The sequence below is a fragment of the Pithys albifrons genome, chromosome 3 (assembly GCF_047495875.1).
Source record: "Pithys albifrons albifrons isolate INPA30051 chromosome 3, PitAlb_v1, whole genome shotgun sequence".
In the NCBI taxonomy this organism is placed as follows: domain Eukaryota; kingdom Metazoa; phylum Chordata; class Aves; order Passeriformes; family Thamnophilidae; genus Pithys; species Pithys albifrons.
Window position 1 is genome coordinate 30,227,440 of NC_092460.1, and position 20,879 is coordinate 30,248,318.

Here is a 20,879-nt window from a genome sequence, read left to right on the forward strand (position 1 = left end):
TAAGCATCAAATTAAAAATAGTTTTTCTTATGTCTTTTGAGATGCTTCTGGTAGGTTGGTACCTATTCTAAAATGTAGCTCTAACTCCCTGAGTGATAATTTTGATTTAGATTACAGCCTGTTTCAGAATTTTTAAGTACCAAAATCCCATTACTTATTGCAAAGCGATGTCAAAGTGACAAATGTTTGGAATTCCGCCAGCTGTATATTGCCAAAAAGGGTTGTAATTGGAAAATCTCAAGACCATCTGTTTATATCTTTCTGCTTCCTGGTTTTCATGTGAGCAGCTGAGAGGACTCTCTTTCTCTCCCATTTAAGATGTGAATTCTGCTGAATTTACACCCATATGTAAAACAGATAGCTTTTTTATGCCCTCTGCAAATACAACATGACTCTTTTGACCACAAAATCAATTGAAGCATAGTCTTCCATTAATTTGAATTTCCTAGTGTATGATTCTTGGAGATATGTTTTACTTGCTTATAGGACTGGACTTTTGCATCTTGGTATGGGGTAAGAGAACATTTCAATTTCAGCTATATTCTCAGGCACTTCAGATGTAGCAGTTGTGTGGTTATATTACCAAGTTAATGCAAAAAATATTGCTATGTAGATAAGAATTGTTTTTGCAGATTTCCATTTTATGTAGCAAATTTTGTCCTGAATATTATAAGGAAGTATATTTGTAGGGGGGGAAAAAAGATCATTCTCAAGTTTCAGTCAATTGTTGCTGAACGGTAGCAAATATACCAGTTCAAAGCTGTTTTGCAGAAAACCTCTCCTCAGTGGCCAACAATTAGTTATTTATGGTATTTATTGCTTCCCTGTCTGGGCTGCTAAATTAACAAATACATAACTAGAGCTTATAATTTTATTTAGCTCTTCTCTTCCTGTAACCACACAGAGCACTAAAGATGCCTCAGTCAGTTACTGGACTGTTATATGTATAATATGTTATTTGAAAATCACAGATATAATGCAGCAACAAACACTTGTAGTTTCACTTTTAGGTCCTATATGTGATCGCAGAAAACCACATTGCCTAGGCAGGCAGAAATTGTGTTTGGGAGAAGAGGTGTCTGGTGCTTGTTTGTTGGGCTTGGAGGGCAGGGCTTGGGCACAGGTTGACAGTGACATTGGATCATTAGGATCATAGAATCATTTAGGCCGGAAAAGACCCTTAAGATCATTGAGTCTAACTGTAAACCTGCCACTGCCAAGAGCATCATTTGAACCTGAGCCCTGGCCAGACTGGGGTTAGTGTTTGTTTCAATACAAACCCGACAGGGATTGTAGAGTAAGAACTGAACTTCACAGGAGTAGAAGGCAGTTCTAAAGAGGTTCCTCAGGGACAACATTAGGTATGGGGATCCTGAACCAATCTAAATAATGAGGTCTTAATAATGGAAGCTTCCTGCATGGAATAAATAGTTGGATAAAAATGAAAAAGAGAGCATCAGAGTAAATGGTCAGTTTTCATACTGGAGGGTTGATCACATTGGAATGTGTAAGAGTTAAAACACTGAAATCTGGTCACTCAAATGAAGTCCAGTGATGTTTCAGCTGTCAGCCCATGGCTGTGCTCAGAAACACGCTTTGCCCCACTTCTGTCACTCAGCTGCTTCCCCTTTAGAGGTGTCCTTTAAAGGACTGCACAAGAGGATGAACCCAGACTGCTTGCTGCTTTCTCTCACCTGCTTGGTCACTTCTGGGTCAGGAGAGCACCTCCTCTTAGACTTGCTCCTATTCTTGCCAGCTTTTAGGGTGCAAGTACCTGTTCAGTGTCATTAGGGCTGGCATTGACCTCTTCCCCTATGCTGTTGTGTGAAGATGTTGACTTGCTCGGCTAAACAAGAGCTTGACTGAAAAAAATTCCAAACTTCAGTTTACTGAAATGAAAAATTTAAAAGTAAGCAAATAATTAAAAACCAAAACAAAACCAAAACCAACAAACCAATAATCAAAACCACCAAACAAACAAAACACTCCACCCCAGCACCCTGCCTCCATAAAATTGGAGAACAGACTCACGAGTATATGTTTAGTTTCCCTAATCATCTTTTTGATCAAGACCACCAGAATGTGGATGACATTAACTGCAGAATATGCAGATCTAAACTTAAACAAAAGATAAAACTGTTGTATCCAGATTATTTATATCAATTAAAAGAAACATTATTTTTCTGTAAAGAAAAGAACAATTCAGCCCAGCTAAAGGCAACTGAACAAAAAAACCCACAAATCAAAACCACCTCACCCAGTTCTGTCCTCCTTCCCATCAGGCAGCAGTGTCCTACTTGAGGGACTCCCTCTGCACTCATTGCCTTTGATACATCATGGGAAAAGCTTCTGAATCTACAGAGGGCAGCTGCAGCTTCCTGTGGGTACAAAAGCATCCCCATCGTGCTGCTTTAACCTTGTAAAGCAGTAGCTTCTGCAGAAGTCTTCCTAGAAAGTGTCTCAGGAGAGAACAGGCTGCAGTCTCTTAGGCAGTTTGTCTGTTATTCTGGAAAAGAGCCGTGGTTTCCGGAGTCCTCATTTCCTTTCGCAAACCTCAGCACCACACTGTGGTTTCTACATGTTCCCTTCTTCCCTCTCTGCATGCGTTTTCTGCCAGGATTTTAAAATTGTAGCTGGGGCTCCACTGAGTGATGCATTTGCAATGATCCAGGAGTGGAATTTGAATGACAAAAAGCCAAGCTACATAAACACTTCATGGGTTTTGATTAGCTAATTGTTAAATTAGGGGGAATATGCTTACAGTGCAAAATTAAGACAATGAAACAAGCTGTGTTTTCAATCTAATTGATTACCTTGTAACTTAATTTGTACTAAGAAGCTTGATAAATGAGATTAAATATTGCAGAGGAAAACATTGATTACACACCAAGCATGGGAATATATTTACATTCTGGCCATTTGTAGTGAATGTCTGCAAAGAGAACTGAACTGATTTTTTCCTATATCTTTTGGTTTTCAAATTTAGGTTTTGCTTTGTTGCACATTTACAAAATGGCATAAATTACCCTTTTTTGCCTTTCTCTCTGCTTAGCCCCATTTTTCCCTTCTTTATTTGAGCCCTGCTTTTCTCCTGACTTGCTTCCCTGACCAGCCTGTTTCCTCTTCCTGCCCTGGCCACTTCTTTCTTCTGAGTCTTCTCCCTTGTATCCCAGCTTCCTGTGAGATTCATTCTTTTGTCTGTCCTCTATGTCCTGCCTGACCTGCAGCAATCCCCAAAGCAGGGCACATTCCAAGTCTTCAAGCACAGATCCCATTATACTTGGCTTCCTAACCTCAGGCTTTAGCTGAGTGCTGTGCTGCTCTTGCCCATGAAGCAGATTTCAAAATTCTTTGCTTTCTCCGGGCATTTGTTCCTGGGCTGTGTTTTGCTGATCTCACCACTGTGTCAGGATTTATTTGTAAAAATCACGCACTAGGAGTGTATGAAACTGGTTCATTTTTGTGCTCCAGTTTATGGCATGACTTTTGTGGACACTACTGTGGCCTCCATCATCAGCCCCTGCTTCAAGTTGGGAACTGTCCAGGGCATGTCTGTCTAGTGCTCTAGTTCTCCTAATTATTAAATAGGACTACTGTTTGCTTGTTACTAACAGTTAGCCTCAGTTTGTATTTTTGAGAAAATACAATATATATAGATAATGCAAAGGAGTTGATGAATCTCTATATGATGACAATTTGTTCTGGTTTTACCTAAATTACTTTTTGTATGGGAAATAGTCTTTCTCTTTTACTGAGTGCTTCATATTATATGTGGGTTTACTACCTCTCTGTCTGTTTGGTACCATTTCAAGGCTGTCTATCTACAATTAAGCTTTTTTTTTACTCAAGCCAGACAATTTAATTTTCAAGTAATACAGAGTAGCATATCTGTAGTGCACCTACATGAGCATGAAATGAGTCAGCAATGAGCCATCCACACACAGGGCTGATGTTATTTAAACTTTGTGTGTAGTGAAAGCTCACCTTTTACGTATGAAAATCTAAAACACGCAGTTCCTACACATTAGGTAACTTAATACAGTGAATCACTAACAGGTGCAATGAAAATATGAACTAGTTGTTTCAAATGCATGCATTTTCAAAAATAAAGTGTGAATGACAAACTGTGCTTAAAAATTATTTCTGAGATACGAAATATGTGCTGTGGTGACTTGGAACCTGGTGGGCGAGTCTCCAGAACTACCGATCTTCTGCTCAACTGGTGCAAGGTGGGAAAAGTGCAATTGACTTCTTTGAGTTACTGTATCATTTTAACATAGCTGTGCAGAATCAAATCCTCACATCCTCCATTCTATTTGCTCTTCCCTGAACAGTGCTATGCTGTCTCAAGGGACTTTACAAATTAAATACCACTTAGTGGTTCCTTGAGGCTCCAGAGGTGATGCTGCCAATTTGCTACCGCTGTTCCTTGCAGAGAATGGCAGTTGTGGGCACCACCTTTTTTTAAGTCACTTCATATAAACCGATGAGACGACCTGTCTGTGCAAGACCACTCTCTAAGGCATTTTGCTCATTCTTGTCCACCCAATGAGCAGTTTCAAAGCTTTTCTACTCCACCCTACAACAGAGGTGGTAAAGGTGCATAAGTCTCTATCCGAGCCTTCACTCTGCTCACTGTGGAGCAGAATCACAGTGTGGATCCCATCCCCTGTCAACCCTGTGAGCTCCATCAGGTGGAGCTCAGTTTTGACATTCTGTTTAACTTGTTTGCTTCAACATTTATTTGGCTTGGAATCTCTGTGTAGTCCCACACAAACTACATCTGAACCCAAGCAGTTTGTATGTGTACTGTGTGTATTTAATGTGTGCAGGCAGCATGCATGCTTTAGAGGGATTTGGTGGAGGGTGTGGTATGTGCTAACTTGTGAATACAGAAACACAGTCACATAACTCCTTTATGGACCTATATGAGTAGAATGGGTATTGTCATGATTTGCAGACCTAAATAGCAGTCTGCCTCATGAGATGGTTTATATGAGGAGATTTAGGTTCTGTGTTTATCTCCTTCCTTCTCTCTTTTATCAATGTAAATAGATTGTAAATTATGACAGTGATTTTCATGGTGATGGCAATATTGGTTAGATCCATGTGTGGTGTGTCAATGGAGTTCTCTAGCAGCATCTTCCTGCATTGCAGTGTATATCCTACCTGTTACATTCTTGTCTGGCTTGGATAGACATAATTTCTTCATTTCCTCGTGGAACTTTACAAAGGGGTATGGGTGAAAGGCGACTAGAGAGAGATGTACACATGGTTGCAATACAATGTGGTGGTTCCCTGTTGTGAGGCTGCTGTTTTCCTAAGTTGTTTCTGACAGCTTTGATGGTGACTACCTTACCACTTTTGTTGTAGAAATTTAGCGTCACAGGTTAAGTATCTTCTTTTCCAAGTGTCACTATTACATTTCCTCCAACCTCTGCACATCTATTCCTATGCATGTTGGGTCTAATTTGATATTAAACAATACTGACTGAAATTGACTGTTTTCATGTTACAAGGGTCTTATTGTGAGATGCCTTTATTACATTACTCTATACTGAACAGAGCACAGTCTTCCCTCCTCCCTCCTGTGAAATATCACTGCTTTTTCACACTCCCTGGAGGTGAGGAGCATTCATCTGTGGACTTGGGAGTTAGATACAGGCAAACAATGCGAAACAAGCCTTTTCTTACTTCTCCCAGTAAGCAGCTTGTCCCTGGGCTCACTGCAGCACTGTGCCTGAGCTGTGTCTCCTTCCCCCCAGAGACTGGTGCTTGTAGCAATGCCTCTGCTATGAGGAATAAATGAAACATGACAATAGTCCATGCCCATGGCTCTCCTAGCAAAAAATAAAGGGGAGAGGGCATTTTTTGGGTCAGGGAGTACTGGGACAGCATCCAGGCTCAACAACAGTGCTGCAGTGCTGTGCTGTCCCAAGTGCCAGACAGCTCAGGGCTCATCCCTCCAAGGCAGGGACCAGCCAGGAGGGCTTTGTCTCCTCAGGTATCTACTCTGCAAGGGCATGGGTGGTAGTGGTTCAGCTGAAAAGCTCAAGACTAGGGGCTGACAAGCAGGTGTTTGCTGGTGGGAATACAGCTCTGCTCGCTGCTTTGGCAGCACCAGGGTGTGAATACAGCAGAAGCTGATGGCAGGGCCAGGGGAGGTACCCACAGGGGATTTCAGCCCAAGGGAGATGGTGTGGCCACTGGGATGGGCTTTTATCCTCCTTAAAATCACTCTGAGTGATCAAAAGGAGAGGAAGAGTAATTTAAAATGGAATCACTGCTTCTAAGAGGAGTGGGAATGGTTGTAATATTGAGGCATTGTTTTGGGAAAATTCTATGTGGCCCAGTAAAGAAAAGGCTTTAAAAGATTTAGCTGCTTAATCCTGCTTATCTGCTGTTAGATGTTCACAAAGTCTCCCAGAGAGATTCAGAGCAGCATCCAAATGCACAGACCTCACCCAGTGACTCAACAGCTCCTCTTCCTCATCTTAGAGGCTGGGAAAGAGGGGACGTGCAGCTCACTGTGTGTGTAATTGCTTTAGCTAATGGACAGCAGTTGTTTTTTTTCATAAATGCCCAATAATCTTTACATTTGTATGCTTAAAATATTCAAATAGTTCTGATTAATAATCTGGAGAATCATCTGTGCTTTCTCTCAGGTGAAGAGTACACTGCTGGAATTAACTAAAAATGCTTTAATGATGGTGCATTAGTTGTAATTACTCTGTAGCTTTCATTCTGATTTCACCTTTGGTGAGAGGTATTCCCTCAAAGGACAGTTCTAGCTATTCTTTGATCTTCTAGTAACTGCCAAAATGCAGGTGGGAGAGGGATCCCAGCTTTGTCTGCAATTCAGAAAATACCATATAAATTGGAGCAGGAAAATATGATATGGATAATGTTCAATCTATAACTTAACTTTACAATGTGTCACTGGCATTCTACCATGTGAAACATAAGTGTGATACTGGCTTGCAATAAATAGAAGGTCTCCAGAGCCCTTTAGCTGAAGTCACTTTTATGTCTGCTATCTTCTGTTCAAGGCTGTGCTCTTTTTGTGCTACATTTCTACTTGTTGATATTAAAATGTAGGGGTTCATTTCCCCTCTCTCAATCATTTCATGAGGTTTTGGATATTGCTTCTGAAAAAAAAATTTGAAACGGTGACTTATTAAACTCAGGGGTTGTTTATTTTCAAGACTTCTGCAGAGGTGCAAAGACACTTATGTCAGTAATGTATTCCTCTGAGAAGGTATTGGTGTTTGCTGTGCAGACACCTATTGGGCTATTTCATTTAGTTATCAGAGACTAGAGGCTACATTTCTTTAAAAATAAATTCCTTGTCATATGGGATGGTGAGGTGAAGAACCATAATTACATGCAGACCCAGATTTCTTCCTTTGTACTTGTTTACTTGATGTTATTTGGGAGGTAGAGCAGGTCTTCATATTGACTATAAAAACTACAATTCCTATGGCTTTTTCCCCCCATTTAATCTGTGCATTTAGCCAAAATTCAGTCTTTAGTTGACCCCTCAGAGGAACTGATGGAGATAGTTAGTCAGGTACATACATGCAAAGTCCTCTCTGAAAACAGGAGGGTTTGTATACAGGGGTCACATCCCTACACTTCTCTGGGGTCAGGTTCCTCTGCCTACTCATTCCCAGTGGTTTGCCAGACATGTTAGAACCCAAGTCCAGCTGTGTGCAAGAGATTTCTCCCCTGGCATGTATCTTCCTGTGTCACCAGCTGAAAGTCCTTGATCGAACAGTTCAGATCCCAGATTTTTTATTTGTATATGCTCTTGTTTGGGGTGCATCCAGAAATGGATGGGTTTGGGATCTGGAGCCTGCTGTTCTCACCAATACCACCAGTGTGGAGAGGCTCACCAATCACATGCTTCTGTCTTTGATGTGGGCATCTCCAGGTTTCCCTCTATAGATCTGTCAAAGGCAGAGAACCCAAATCCCCATGGGCTCTCCCTGTTGATCACAGTTCTTACAGAAAAAGCCATCTCAGAGTAGTTGTGGTGACCAGCATGGACATATCAGTTTGAAGTAGAGGGGCCAGGATGGAGATGGATTTTGAAGGGTCCCTTTAACTCAAGTGCTAAGTTTGGCAAGTGTGCGTTGTTGTTATCTTCTCTTTATTGCTATTTTCTTTTGAACTTCATTTCTGCCAGATTTAGCTTATACCCTCAAACTCTCCCAGGCAGTTTCCTCCTGTAGGTAGAGGTGGGTAGATTCATACATCCCACCAGGCACCAGAGCTGGAGCACTGCTCTGAGCAGGTCTTGTGTTCTGTTTCAACTAGGTTTCACTCTATGTTCTGAGTGTAGGAGAGAGGCAGAGCACATGACTTCATGAAGTGACTGAACGGCTATGCTTTTAAAGACTTTTTTTAACTGTATTAGAAAGATAATTTGAAGTTTAATGAACACAACCACAGTAATCAAGTAATATTCTGAAGAGAGAGCCTTTATGTGCATTTATACAGTGTTATTTCAGCTTTCTTTTATAACTATCGCATTAACTTCATTTTCTCTGCACCAGTTGAGGATTTTTGTTTTCAATGATTTTATATGAAGGGGTTTGGATGCTTGAGAGCTTCAAGGTTGCTCAGTTTCAAACCTGGTTAAAGGAAGCTGCTTTCAGGCAACAGCTTCAGATGAGAAAAAATTCAACTAGACAAATATGAACATGTACTAAAAAAATAGGCTTTTATTTAGTAATTAGAAACCTAATACAAAAGCACAGAAGAAGATAGCACCCAGGTTTACTGCGAGATCCAACTTCAGGCTTCCCTTTCTCCTGCTGCAGACCCATCTGATGTGCTTTGGCTCCTGACCCAGGCTTTTCCTCCTGTTTTTTTTTCTGCTCATGTGTGTTCTCTCTCTCTGACTCGCAGCCGCTGGGCCAGCCGCAGCACCAACACACAGCGGAGGAAGGACCGCCTGCGGCAGCACTCGGAGCACATCGGCTTGGACAACGATTTGAGGGAGGTAGGTGGCATCATCTGCGGGCAGCACAAGCTGTGATCCAGGAGCTGGAGGTTTGGACAAACAATGTGCTTATTACTCAGGGCAGTTTTGTGGCTACTGTAATATTTGTTTGTGTCTCTGTAGCCCTTAAGACTCTGCTTCGCTTGTCACAGATGCTTGTATATGTTGTACAACTTCAAAGTACACAATGTAAATAAAGTGCTTTTATTATTTTGAAACAAAGCAGCCCCACTGTCATCGGAAAAATAGCTTATTTGCTGATTTAGACCCTGGTTGTGTGGCTGCAGGCAGGCAGCAGAGCCCTGGTGCCTGCCTGAGTGCAGCTGCCAAGCTCTGGCCAGGGTGGATCTCTGGAGAAGTCAAGTCCTTGAATAAATGTCAGTGCTGTAGAAGCAAATGAGGCAGGTTCTTCCCTTTTTTTAAAGGAATTTCTTTTTCTTTCTCTTGTGTAGATTCCTGACATGAGTAAGCCTATTTGAAAGGTTAAGACTTTGGGGCCTTTTTATGCCTAAAGCTTGGAAACTCCCATGCATCTTGTAAATGTCAGTCACATACATGCATTTCTTTCCCATCTTTTCAGTTTCTTGTCCTTCATTAAATATTTTCAGCCACATTTTTCCATTGATGTCCATGTGCTTCTTTTGTATGTCACTAGCAAAAATAAAACATTCCTGCTGTTTTGTGGTGAATCTTGCTGAATAATGTTGGCTGGTGTTGGAGTTTGCTGTGAAAGAACCTGAGCAGATAAGTGGACTCTTCTACCATAGCTTCAGATGATGTTTCAAAGAATACACACCAAAACAGCACTTTTACAGATTTGTTGCTATTTTTGCTAACGTGGCTTTGCAAGTGTATTTTAAACAGTGTCTCCTGTGTATCTCAGCAGAGCCTTTTCAATACGTTGTCATGTATTTACTTTTTTCTTTTTTTGGCTGTGGATCATATGCATGCTTCTTTTGCTTTGTCTCCTCTTTCTTTCTGGCTGTTCTGCCATTGGGGCATCTGCCTCCTCTTAGCCATCGGAGGAGCTTTTGCTTCGTCAGAACTCAATGGCCTTCTGGGAGTGGGATCAGGGACCACCCCCTCCTGCACGGCCTCCTAAAAAATCCTTCTCTGAATGCTGCCTGGTATGTTTTAGTTTTTCTTGTTGAAAGCTGCTTTTGAGATGTTGCTAGCATGAGGAACCCCTGTCTTCGCTGCGTGTCAAACCTCTACCTTTCTTGTAGAGTAGGAGCACATCCCTGTAGCGCTTGGGAGTGTGGTTATAATCAGAAAAGTAGCTGGAAATGAGCTTCCATGCCAGTTCCCTGGCAAACATAATGGCTCTAAGGCTGAAAGACAACAATTTTGTTTTGCTTTCTTTCCCCCCGCCCCTGTTGCTCAGCTGGTGTCAAGTCCAAAAAGCATTGCTTTCTGACTGCTGGATGATTGCATCCCAGTGAGGAATGAAGGTGGTGGGGTGTGGATGTTGATGAAGAGGGAAGGTGCATTCAGTTGGTTGTCTCAGCTCACCCTTATTCTTCTCTCGAGCTTACAAGAGCTAATATTGTATTTTTTAAATTTTAGTGTAATAACAAGATACTGCATAAAATAAGGTTATCCTTGTTTTCTACTCTTCAGACTATAACCACACTTTGCATTTTATTTATCCTTTCACATTTTAAAAAAAGAAATATTAGATTTCCTAGTTATTTATTGTCTGTGTTACTTTTTCACTCGTTTTGCTGTTAATTTTTGCACTGAGTTAGATTGAAGTCACTTGTGAGATTGTTTAATGAACAACACTCTTTCATCCTCTGTAACTCTTTTTGTTTTATTCCCACCTGCACTTTTTCAACTATTTTAAAATCATTTCAGTATCTGTGAAACTGTAATTACCTATCTGAACAGTTCTGCTGAACACAGCATTTCATGGCAGAACCCTACATTCTTATCTGACCTGTTGGGGTGACATTAAGTGGTTTTTGTCCAAATTTTGTGTTGAAAGAATACAATTGTGTCAGAAAAACTGTACTCCCTTTAAAAAAAAAAGAAGAAAATAAGAAAAAGTGAGCTATTTCAATTAACTTCAATATGTTTGGATTTAGCTTTTCCTGGTCTAGTGGAGGATGTTCATGACCATGGCAGGAAGGTTGGAACTGCATAATTTTTAAGGTCCTTTCTGACTCAAACCATTCCATGATTCTATGAAATAAATTCTCTGCCCAGACAGAAAACTCCAAGGATGCAGCAGCCATAGTGACCTCTCAGTTCCCCAGCAAACCCAGCCAGCAGCAGTACTAAGTCCCTTGGGGATGTGATCCACCTCTCTCTGGGAAAGAGTGGTCATTGTCACATACCAGAGTCATCATTAACTGCATAAAAACACACTATGGAAACAGAGCATTCCCACACCAGGCTATGAGCACTGTGTTTCAAGACTTTTATTTGGCAGCATTCTATTATCTTTTTACAAACAAAAATTTTAAGAATAATATTTGAGCAACTTTTTGATAGTTGAGACCAACTTCTCAGCCTTGCTCAGCCCCATCACTGATGCTGGGGTCAGAGATCACTTGTTGATTTTTCCTTTTTCCCCCTCCCTGTTTTTAGCTTAACAGAAAATAAAAAAGCCAAAACAAAAAATACCCCACCCTTGAAAACAAAGCATCTTTAAAGACTGTACTGATTTTTTTGGTCCATACTTCACAATTACCACCCATGTAAAAACATGAATGATTCTTACTATCAATTTTGTTTAAAATGAGCTTCACTTGTAATCCAGAAGTTAATAGAGTATAAAGACATGTCTCATTTTTCTCACATAAACTATCCAGATGAAAAGTAATGGAGAAAGTCTTCTTCACTAAGTGTATTTCTGCTTCTTGTAATTTATTTTCAAAGGATTTTTTTTCTATTCATGTATAGTCTGGCCACAAAGTAGACAATTTTTTTAATCTTCTTTTTCAAGTGAGAAATAATAGTGGAAAGAAACTTTACTGGGTGTTTTGACTTTATTGCTGAAGGAAGATATTGCACTTCATGTACTTGCTGTGCCTAACTTCATGCTAGTGGCTACCAGCACAGTTCACTGGCTGATGCTGACTGATTCTGTACCACACAGGAAAGTATCTTGCTTTTTCTGTTGTCAAAAGGGATCATTCTGCTCCTCAAGCCTGACACCTAAACATCAGACAAATCAAGATTTTGTTCCTAGATTAACACTAGCTCATTCCTTTCCACCACCATTTGCTTGCCTAGGATTAGGATGAGGAGAGACCCTCTGAGTTATAATATCTGAAGTTATTCTCTTTATTTTTAGAAATATATGCAGGAGGCAAGGAGTTTAGGAAAAAATTTAAGGCAGCCCAAACTCTCAGACCTCTCTCCAGCTGTGATTGCACAGACCAACTGGAAGTTTGTGGAGGGGTTACTGAAGGAATGTCGCATGAAGGTAGGTGATCCCCCCGTGTGTTCTCCCTTTAATTACACCGAGCCTAAATAGCAGATGGTCTTCTGGTTCACAGCTGGAATGGCATTGATCTGTTGGAATACCAGGCTATCAACTAAAGGCTGGATATCCCTTTAGTGTTACATCTATGTTAGTATTAAGGATACACATTAGTGTGTCAATTTAGCATTATCTTTTTCAACATCTAGTGAAGAAAGGAGTGTGTCCTTGCTCTTCTATTTATGCAGTTGAAGTTGATGGAAAGAGTAAAAAGGACAGGAAGGAGAATCAGCATGATCAGATATCTCTGGAAGGATTTCCTTTAATTGTTCATATTTACATGTAGCCTAAACAGAATGGGCTCAAGACTCTCAGTCAGAAGAGAAGAATTCAGCTTATGTGGCTTGTGCACATTGTTTATGCAGAGCAAATGAGGTACAGCAGTTTCTAGTATTAAAGAAGCTTTTGTAGCCACAGAAGTAGAACTTTTTGTGTCTGTTGCAGTTGGTGGTATACTGCTTTACCTGCGTGTTAAACTTGAATGGCTGTAACAAGAAGAAAACCAGAAATGGAGTAAGACTGAAAATGTGTCTAATGCTGTACTCTGTTTTGGTCTGTACTCTGCTTGGTAATAGATCAACAGTGTAGGAATAGGACAATAGATAAAGGGTATAGAAATAGTACAGCTGGAATAGGCTCCCCAGGGAACTGGTCACAGCACCAGTTCAGAAAGAGTTCAAAAGAAGTTCAAGAAGTATTTGTACAACACTCTCAGACACATGGTATGATTCTTGGAGCTGTCCTTTGCAGAATGAGGAGTTGGACTTTGATGATCCGTGGGAGTCATTTCCAACTCAGGATATTCTGTGATTTGAAGTAATCATGCAAACTTTTTAAAATATAATTATTCTTGTTAATTTACAAGCCCTATAAAGATATTTGAAGTTTCTCTGGTCAGGCTATTAACAATGGTTTCTGTATTAAGCATGTTTAAGTAAACTTATCTATAAATTCTGTCCCCTGTTGGATAATATTCTTAGAAACCTTTGGGGATTTTTTTTTGTTTGTAGACTAAACGCATGTTGGTAGAGAAGATGGGCCATGAAGCAGTTGAGCTGGGACATGGAGAAGCCAACATAACGGGTTTGGAGGAAAATACATTGATTGCTAGTCTTTGTGATCTGCTAGAAAGAATCTGGAGCCATGGTCTGCAGGTCAAGCAGGTTGGTAGCTGGAAACTTGTGACTTTTTACGTACAGTATTGTAGCAAACGCTGATTGCCATCACTGCCTTTTAAGCTGCTACTTAGTGGTGACATTCCAACATAAAGCAGGAGGTATCTTTGAGCACATTCCCTGGTTCATATCTTGCCAAGGTTTAAGGAGTATGGAGTGTTGGAGTTTTGGGGGGGAGGAGGGAGGGGTCGTTTAGCTTTTTTTTCTCTCTTTTTCTGTTTGAGAGATTCCCCTGGAAGTTGCAGTAATGTCATCAAGTATGGGTTTGGTTTCTTCTCTTTCAACCATCACAAGGGAAATCCACAGGGAGGACAAAGAAACAAGGTGGGTGGTGTGACTCCTAGGTTACTGGGATGGTCCTCTCCTTTTCCTAAGGTTTCATGATCCAAGAGAGAAGGATTGAATGCCATTTCTGAGCATTTTACCCATTTAAATGCCATTCCATTATTTTGTCATGTTTATTGGCCCTTCTTTTTTGCCTGATCTATTTAAAGCTGTGTACTGCATATTCAATTTTCAGGGAAAATCTGCTTTGTGGTCCCATTTGCTTCAATACCAAGAGAGAGAAGAGAAGCAGGAGCACGGAGCAGAGTCACCAGGTGAGTACTTGGCATTTGGCTCCATGAAGGGTCCATCACAGCAAATGAACTTGGTCATGGGAGGAACAATGCAACCACATGAAACCCATGCAGGATTTTTGGTGAAGTTCTCTCCTTGATACCACATTTACATTTCAAGATTTTTCATCATCGTTGTGAGGATGTCTGGACAAAACAGATTGAAATTGTTTGAGGCAAAGGAACATAGTTACTATCCTTGTCTGGAAAATCACTTGTATGTTCATCACCTTTTTTTTCCTTTTAATCAGCACTGAGTGAATGTGAGAAGCAGTGCTACACAACTGTAGAAGCAGGAGGTATGGAGCTGGGGATAAGACAGCTGATGTTTTTCTTTCAGTGAGCATAATCTGTCTCTCAAATCTCAGTGTGAATAACTCAGTGTTCACTAAATCTCTATACTGGTGGATGATACAGTTCAGAAATTGTGTAATTAATTTCTATACATCAGTCCAGGTGTTCTGTTTAAGCTTTGGCTTGACCCTTTGCAATCACTAAATTACTTCTATAAGAGAATTTGGTTTTCTGATGACCTGGAGATCTCCCTGCCCAGTGGCTGGGATATTGTAGCAAAAGTCTCTGAACTTTAGCAGGGTGACTTCCAAGGACCCTCCAATCCAAATCCTGCAGATGGGAACTTGTATGATCAGTGCTCAAAGATGCATTTATGGACAAACTAGTCCTTCTCTTGAAAAGACTTTTTAATAAGCTTCAGTGAGTAATGCACTAAACAATCTGGCTGGCAGGCACAGATTCCTGAGAGCAAAATGTGTCACCACAAAGCAGTTTGATCAGAGTAGCAGAGCACAGAAATGCATGGCATTCTTAGCATTGAGTATGTTACTGTAGCTTAATTTTATCCAGTTTTCAGTTGTGAGCTTTCCATAGAAACATCTTACTAATAAAACTCCTCACTGTACATATTTATGTTAATGTATTTCACATACAAAAAAGGGAGCTAAAGCTCCAAATTCAGTGCTGGATTAAGGAAGAAATGGGTAATGTATTCAGCATTTTTTATTTTGTCTGCTTCTAAGTTTGCAGAATAGAGTTAATGATAATGCACAGAAACACTGCAGTTACCAGCCTCTCTAGATTGTTTTCAGCTGTATGTGAAACAAATGCATTATTATTGTAGTGTTGCAATAACTTCATGTATTTTTCCCCTCTGTAGTTGCTGTTGGACCAGAAAGACGGAAGTCTGATACAGGAATTACTCTGCCTACATTGAGGGTTTCCCTGATACAAGATATGAGGTACACAATTTGGTTCCTAAAGCATTGATTGTGGTTTTAATTGTGTAGCATAAGGTAAAGACCTGCAGTGGCTTTGGGTCTAGAAAGACTAAGGAGAACTAAACCTTCTCTTCATCATGTATTCAAATCTACATGTTGCCTTCCTATTTTGAAAAACTTTTTTTTCCATGTTCACTTGATCTATTTTATCTAAAAGACAATGAAAACCACCCATGTTTTACTGGGATTTTTGTTTTCCCTGAGGAGAGTCTTCCAGCAATAAAGCCAAATTCTACAAATAGCAGCAGATATGTTGAATTCCTTGGTACTTTGAGTTTGTTTCTTTTGTTTGTTTTAAATTACTGACCAAACAAGTGCAGTTGATAGACAAAAAAAAAGGGACATAAAGGCCTACTGGCAATGCCTGAGCAATATTATTTCTTTTCAACTAGCATTTTATGGCAAATAGCAATAAATGAACAAGTTTACAAATGTAATCAAATTTAGAATTTGTGTGAGTTTAAAGCAAGGATGTGAAGTTAGGGCAGGTGCTCTGCAGGAGACCACAGCCTGGCTGTGGAGACCTATTCAAGCAATAGTTTGCAACCAGAAGGATTAAAAAGTAAGAGGTGGAGGCTGATGTGACAGCACCAGGCAGAAAAGTTTCAGGGCATTTCCTTGATCAAACCACTGCCAGGTCAGGCTACTTTTTTGACACTTGTTTTTATCAGGGCTAAGGATTGCAGTGGACTAAATGTGCCATGAAAAGAGAGGAGGAGTAATGCAATAATGCTTATCTGTAAATTGCTGCTAGCAGTTGCTGGCAATTTAATGTGTGAGACAACATGAGTACTGGTTATTGTAATACCATGTCCTCCTTCCACAGTAAAATATGGCAAAAAATCTTATGGCAAAAGTAAGATTAATTGTAGTAAGCTCACAAAACATGATTACAGTGATGTGATTTTTGCTTCGTGTATTGGTAGAGATATTTATTTTTTCTGATGTGAGATCACAGATTAGTCAGACTTTTCTAAAGGAAAATTACTGTACTTCCCACCTGCAGCATGCAACCTTTTTGTTTGATGCTATGTAGTTTGAGTCTTGTGCTCTGATTTTGAAGAATATGACGTGACACATAAGGCTAAAACAATGTGCAAAAGAGGGAGAGAGAATACATACAGTGTAGTGCCAAGAGGTCATTTTGAACATGTGTCTGTCATTTTTAGCATCCCTCTCCTGGGATGTGGCAGCTATCTACTTAATTCAGTCCTGCCAGGCTGACAGGCATGTAGAGGGTCAGTCTAAGGAAAGGATGAAGGAGGATCTGGAGCGGAAGCTTGTGCTGGGAGGGGATTGCTGACAGAGGAGGCTGTGTGTGCTCACTGCTGTGTGCATGGCTTCTGTCCTCCACGTGCTTCCACTGCAGTAAGGAAAGCCCAGCACAGATCTGAGCTCTCATTGAATCACAACATTCTTTCTGCTGCTCTTCAGAGATTAAGTACAGAAGCAGAACATTACCTTTTGTAATGTCTTGGGTATTTGTCCACAAACATGTCTGATCATAGAAAATACTGCGCAGATGGTGAGTTGAATTTGTCATCTGTAATCTTGTGGCATACTTTCTCCTGCTTGGAAGGAATGCCACTTAATGTTTGTTTTCACATACAGATTCCAGCTGAAGTTAGAAGGATGGGTAATTGTTAAATTGCCGTGGTTGTGGTGCTAACTGAACTAATGGATAGAGGATTAAGCATTGCCTTAAGCATGGCCTGTTTTTGATGCCTCATGCAAGGTTATGTAAACAACTTAAAAAGCAGGGCTGAGTCACAGTCATGCTCTCAATGTGCCATGAGTCTGTGCTACAGGTAAAGTGGTGTGTCCTCTGCTTCCCCTGCAAAGCCAGGCACCGTAGATGTGATAAGGAAAATGCTCAAGGTGTTTATTTTGGTTTTGTGGGGGGGGTCTTGGCACAAGAGCGTTTGGGTGTATGCCCATCAGCTTTTTCCCTGATGAGGATTGCAGCATCTCTCCCACCCCTCTTCCAGCTCCCCATCAGACTCCTGCTGCAGTCTGCTTCCAGCATGGCCTCAGCCCTCGGGCACATTGCTGCACGTCCAACCCAACCAGTCAAGGCCAAGGCAACTCCCTGAAACCTTTGGTCCAGCTGGATTGAGGTTTCTGATTGTTCCCCTTCAGGCAAGCTCTTCCTTGCTGTCAACGCTTGCTCTCATGCCCATGTCGTGCCTCCCCTCCTGTGGGGAGCTTGCAAGTGGAGGATGTGAGCAGGGCACTGGGCCCACAGCAGTGATGTTTAATGTGCTGTGGTCAAAAAGAAGGCTGAGCAAAGATCTGCTGCCTACCTGGGCTGAGCTGTCATTCCTGACAGTGCCGGGATGAGGAGTGTGCACACCATCCTCGGGGGCACGGCAATACTGAGCAGTTGTAACCTCTTCTGTCAACACAGCTGTTTGCAGAGGGTATGTCCTGCCATACCCCAGGCTTTCAATAGACAGGGTAAATAGATTTTTCATTATTACTAATGGGATTAAAAGCAAGTCCCAACCAGGGGAGTTGCAGTGAAATGGCTGTTCAGTGCTCTGACAGGAAGAGTTTGCTGTGCAGTGTTGAGTACACTTAGGTCACTGATAAAAATAGAGCTGTTCTGACTCTAACAGCTGAGAGTGAAATAAATTTGGGTTCATGAATGCTCTGTTCTGTTACACTCTGCTTTTGCTGACACCAAGACTGATTACTGAACCTTTTTAATATCTGGAAAGCTGCATGGTTGCAAATCCTTATTTTTCCCAAGTGCAGAATTACTGCTAATCTAGTTTGAAGCAGAAACAGGTAATGAAGAGGCACAGAGCATGCATGGAATAAAGTTGAGTCCATCTGTACTTGAATCTTCTCACAGTGAAATAACATATTCTGCTCGGTGTTTCATATTAGATGTAATTCAAACTGAGCACTCTGGGGGAAGGGAAGGGAGGGAGATGATAGTCTGTGCTTTGATCTTCCCATCTCAAAAGACTTGAAATGCCTGAGGAGAGTGTCTCAACACGATGTAGTTGAGTGTAACATGCATCTGGTTTCTCAAGGACTCTGGGGCACGTGTCCAGCTGTCTGGACTAGAAGGTCTAACACTGCCTGCCACATCCTGAGCCAGGAAGGGATTTCCAGTGCCAGGAGCAAGGCTCTGGGCAGCAATTCAGCTGGTAGGCATCGGTGCTGTCAGAGGGAGACTGCTGAGCTTGATTATAAAGGGCGAGTACCTGTATGTGAGTGTAATGTACCCTCCTGCATTTGTTCTACAGCTCACCAAGAATTAGAACTTCTCACCTGGTCCATCAGAAAAGTATGCATGTGTGTATTAGGAAACGAGAGGAAAGTTTCTTTAAAAAAATGTCTCTTTTTTTTCTTCTTTTATTTTTTAAGAGGTTTTAAGTAAGCTAGGTTTTGCCTCTGGCAAGCCACCATCATTCCTATTGATGGTGCTTCAGATACATACATACAGCACTGAGCCACGTGAGACAGACACCTCAGCTTGGATTGGGAAGGTAGACCTGCGTTTTGAGAATTGGGGTAGGCCAACCTGGCAGAGAGCAGTGCTGCTGGGCAGCGTCTGGCATCCCATGCATTTGTGCAGAGAGAACTCATTTCTGGGCAGCACTAAGGTGTACTTTGCAAATGTATCCTAAAGATCCTGGGCCTGTTATGTTAGAGGCTCTATAAACAAGAGAGTACTTTTGTCAAATAATGCAGGGTCTAAATATAACACAAAGCACACACTTGGGTGTAACAGATGGGGGAAAGCACGAGACAGTGAGACTATAGTAGTCAATGTAAAAAGCATCAGTCACAGCATGACTTTGTTGGCTTTCCTTTGGAGCAAGTATTGCTTAACACAGCAGTGCGTGAAGGGCTGTCAAGGAAAATGCAGGAGTTGGACAGTAAATCACAACAGAGATCAGTTCAGACCTCAGCTGATGGTACTTGGTGCCTTCCACAGAGATTTGGAGGGCTGAGTCACGTGAGCACTTAACATAAAAACTGCATGAAAATTATGAAATTGCAGCCTTTTCTTTCCCATGCTTGAAACTGTTACTCATTTTTCTTGTTGTTTAGTTAACCAAGTCGGGGGTTTTTGGAAGCAAATGCCTTGCTGTGGCAGTTCTCTTCCTCTTCTAAAACTCCCTGTGCTTTAAAACTGGAGTTTCTGGCATTCTCCAAACTGAAATGTGTGAAGTTGGAAAAAAAAAGAAAAACCACAGAAGAAAGCCCCGTGAAACAGTTCTGCTTGCCTACAGAGGTAGCATGTGGAAGGCTGTTCAAATTATCACACGAGGGCCTCTTGTATCTCTGAAAATGTGATTCTGCTTGCGGCTTCCTGTTGCTGTTTTTGCTCCAACAATCCTCCTTTTCTTAGATTTCCCATTGCTGCTGCCCTCAAGGGGTTTGTTAGAGTTCAAAGTAGACTGTGGTTTGGAGAAACTCCTGGGATACATGTTTGTCCTCTGTACTCCCAAACACAGCCTTTGAGTCAGCAGCTTGAGGGGGCAGCTGTGGCATAACTGTCTCACAAGGTGGCTGCTTTTTTTTAGGTGTTAGCAGTGTCCATGAGGGCATCTACTTCTGGCAACGTGAAGACAAGCAGATTTACTCCTCCTTACCTTGGCCAAGCAAGCACAGAGCAGCTGATTTGGGCTGTAGTGCATCCAGGTTGCAACCTGCCATGCTCAGGAAAAGCTGCCCCATGTCCTCCTGCCAGCCTGGGGCTGTCAGCTGGGTCTCAATGCCACAGTGTGGGACTCTGGGGGTCTCTCTAGAAATGATGTTAGAAGACATTTTGTGGTTCAGCTGCAGCATCACACTGGATGTTGCTGTTTGAAGTATGTACAATTTGTATGAGTCATCTCTTTATTTTCTTTCCCACACATTTCAGGCATGTTCAGAACATGAGTGAGATAAAGACTGATGTGGGGCGAGCCCGAGCCTGGATAAGGCTTTCTCTGGAGAAGAAGCTTTTATCTCAGCACCTGAAGCAGCTGCTTTCCAACCAGGCACTTGCAAAGTAGGTTGGCTCTTTTTCTCAGTGCTTCACTTTCAGGTCTGCCTTAATGATGTCTCAAGGTGCTGCTGCTTGGGCTGAAGCCACACACCCTGTTTGGGTACTGTGGTTCCCAGCTAGAAGTGACTTGAGTGGCAGAGGGTAACTGGGAGAAGAGGTATTGCCCACCCAGCAGGGGAAAAGTCTGCTCATCTGCATGGAAAGTGCATCACAATTTGCAGGAAGAAGGTACTTAGGTTGTGGTCAGATCGCTGCACTGATCCAAGCCAATCGCAGCCACTGTG

The 20,879-nt window shown here is 41.5% G+C and overlaps 1 protein-coding gene across 4 annotated transcripts in view; it reads left to right on the forward strand.

Moving 5' to 3' along the window:
• The window catches only part of DENND5B (DENN domain containing 5B), a 112,898-nt gene that overhangs the window by 79,283 nt on the left and 12,736 nt on the right, over positions 1 to 20,879 (forward strand). For 2 of the 4 annotated variants that reach the window (XM_071551202.1, XM_071551204.1), the window contains 7 exons: positions 8,914 to 9,007; positions 12,309 to 12,440; positions 13,508 to 13,660; positions 13,967 to 13,996; positions 14,193 to 14,271; positions 15,464 to 15,545; positions 20,470 to 20,598. In XM_071551202.1, the coding sequence (XP_071407303.1) occupies positions 8,914 to 9,007; positions 12,309 to 12,440; positions 13,508 to 13,660; positions 13,967 to 13,996; positions 14,193 to 14,271; positions 15,464 to 15,545; positions 20,470 to 20,598 (699 nt within the window). The remainder of the gene's footprint in view (positions 1 to 8,913; positions 9,008 to 12,308; positions 12,441 to 13,507; positions 13,661 to 13,966; positions 13,997 to 14,192; positions 14,272 to 15,463; positions 15,546 to 20,469; positions 20,599 to 20,879) is intronic. The other 2 variants (XM_071551203.1, XM_071551205.1) reach the window with 1 other exon arrangement.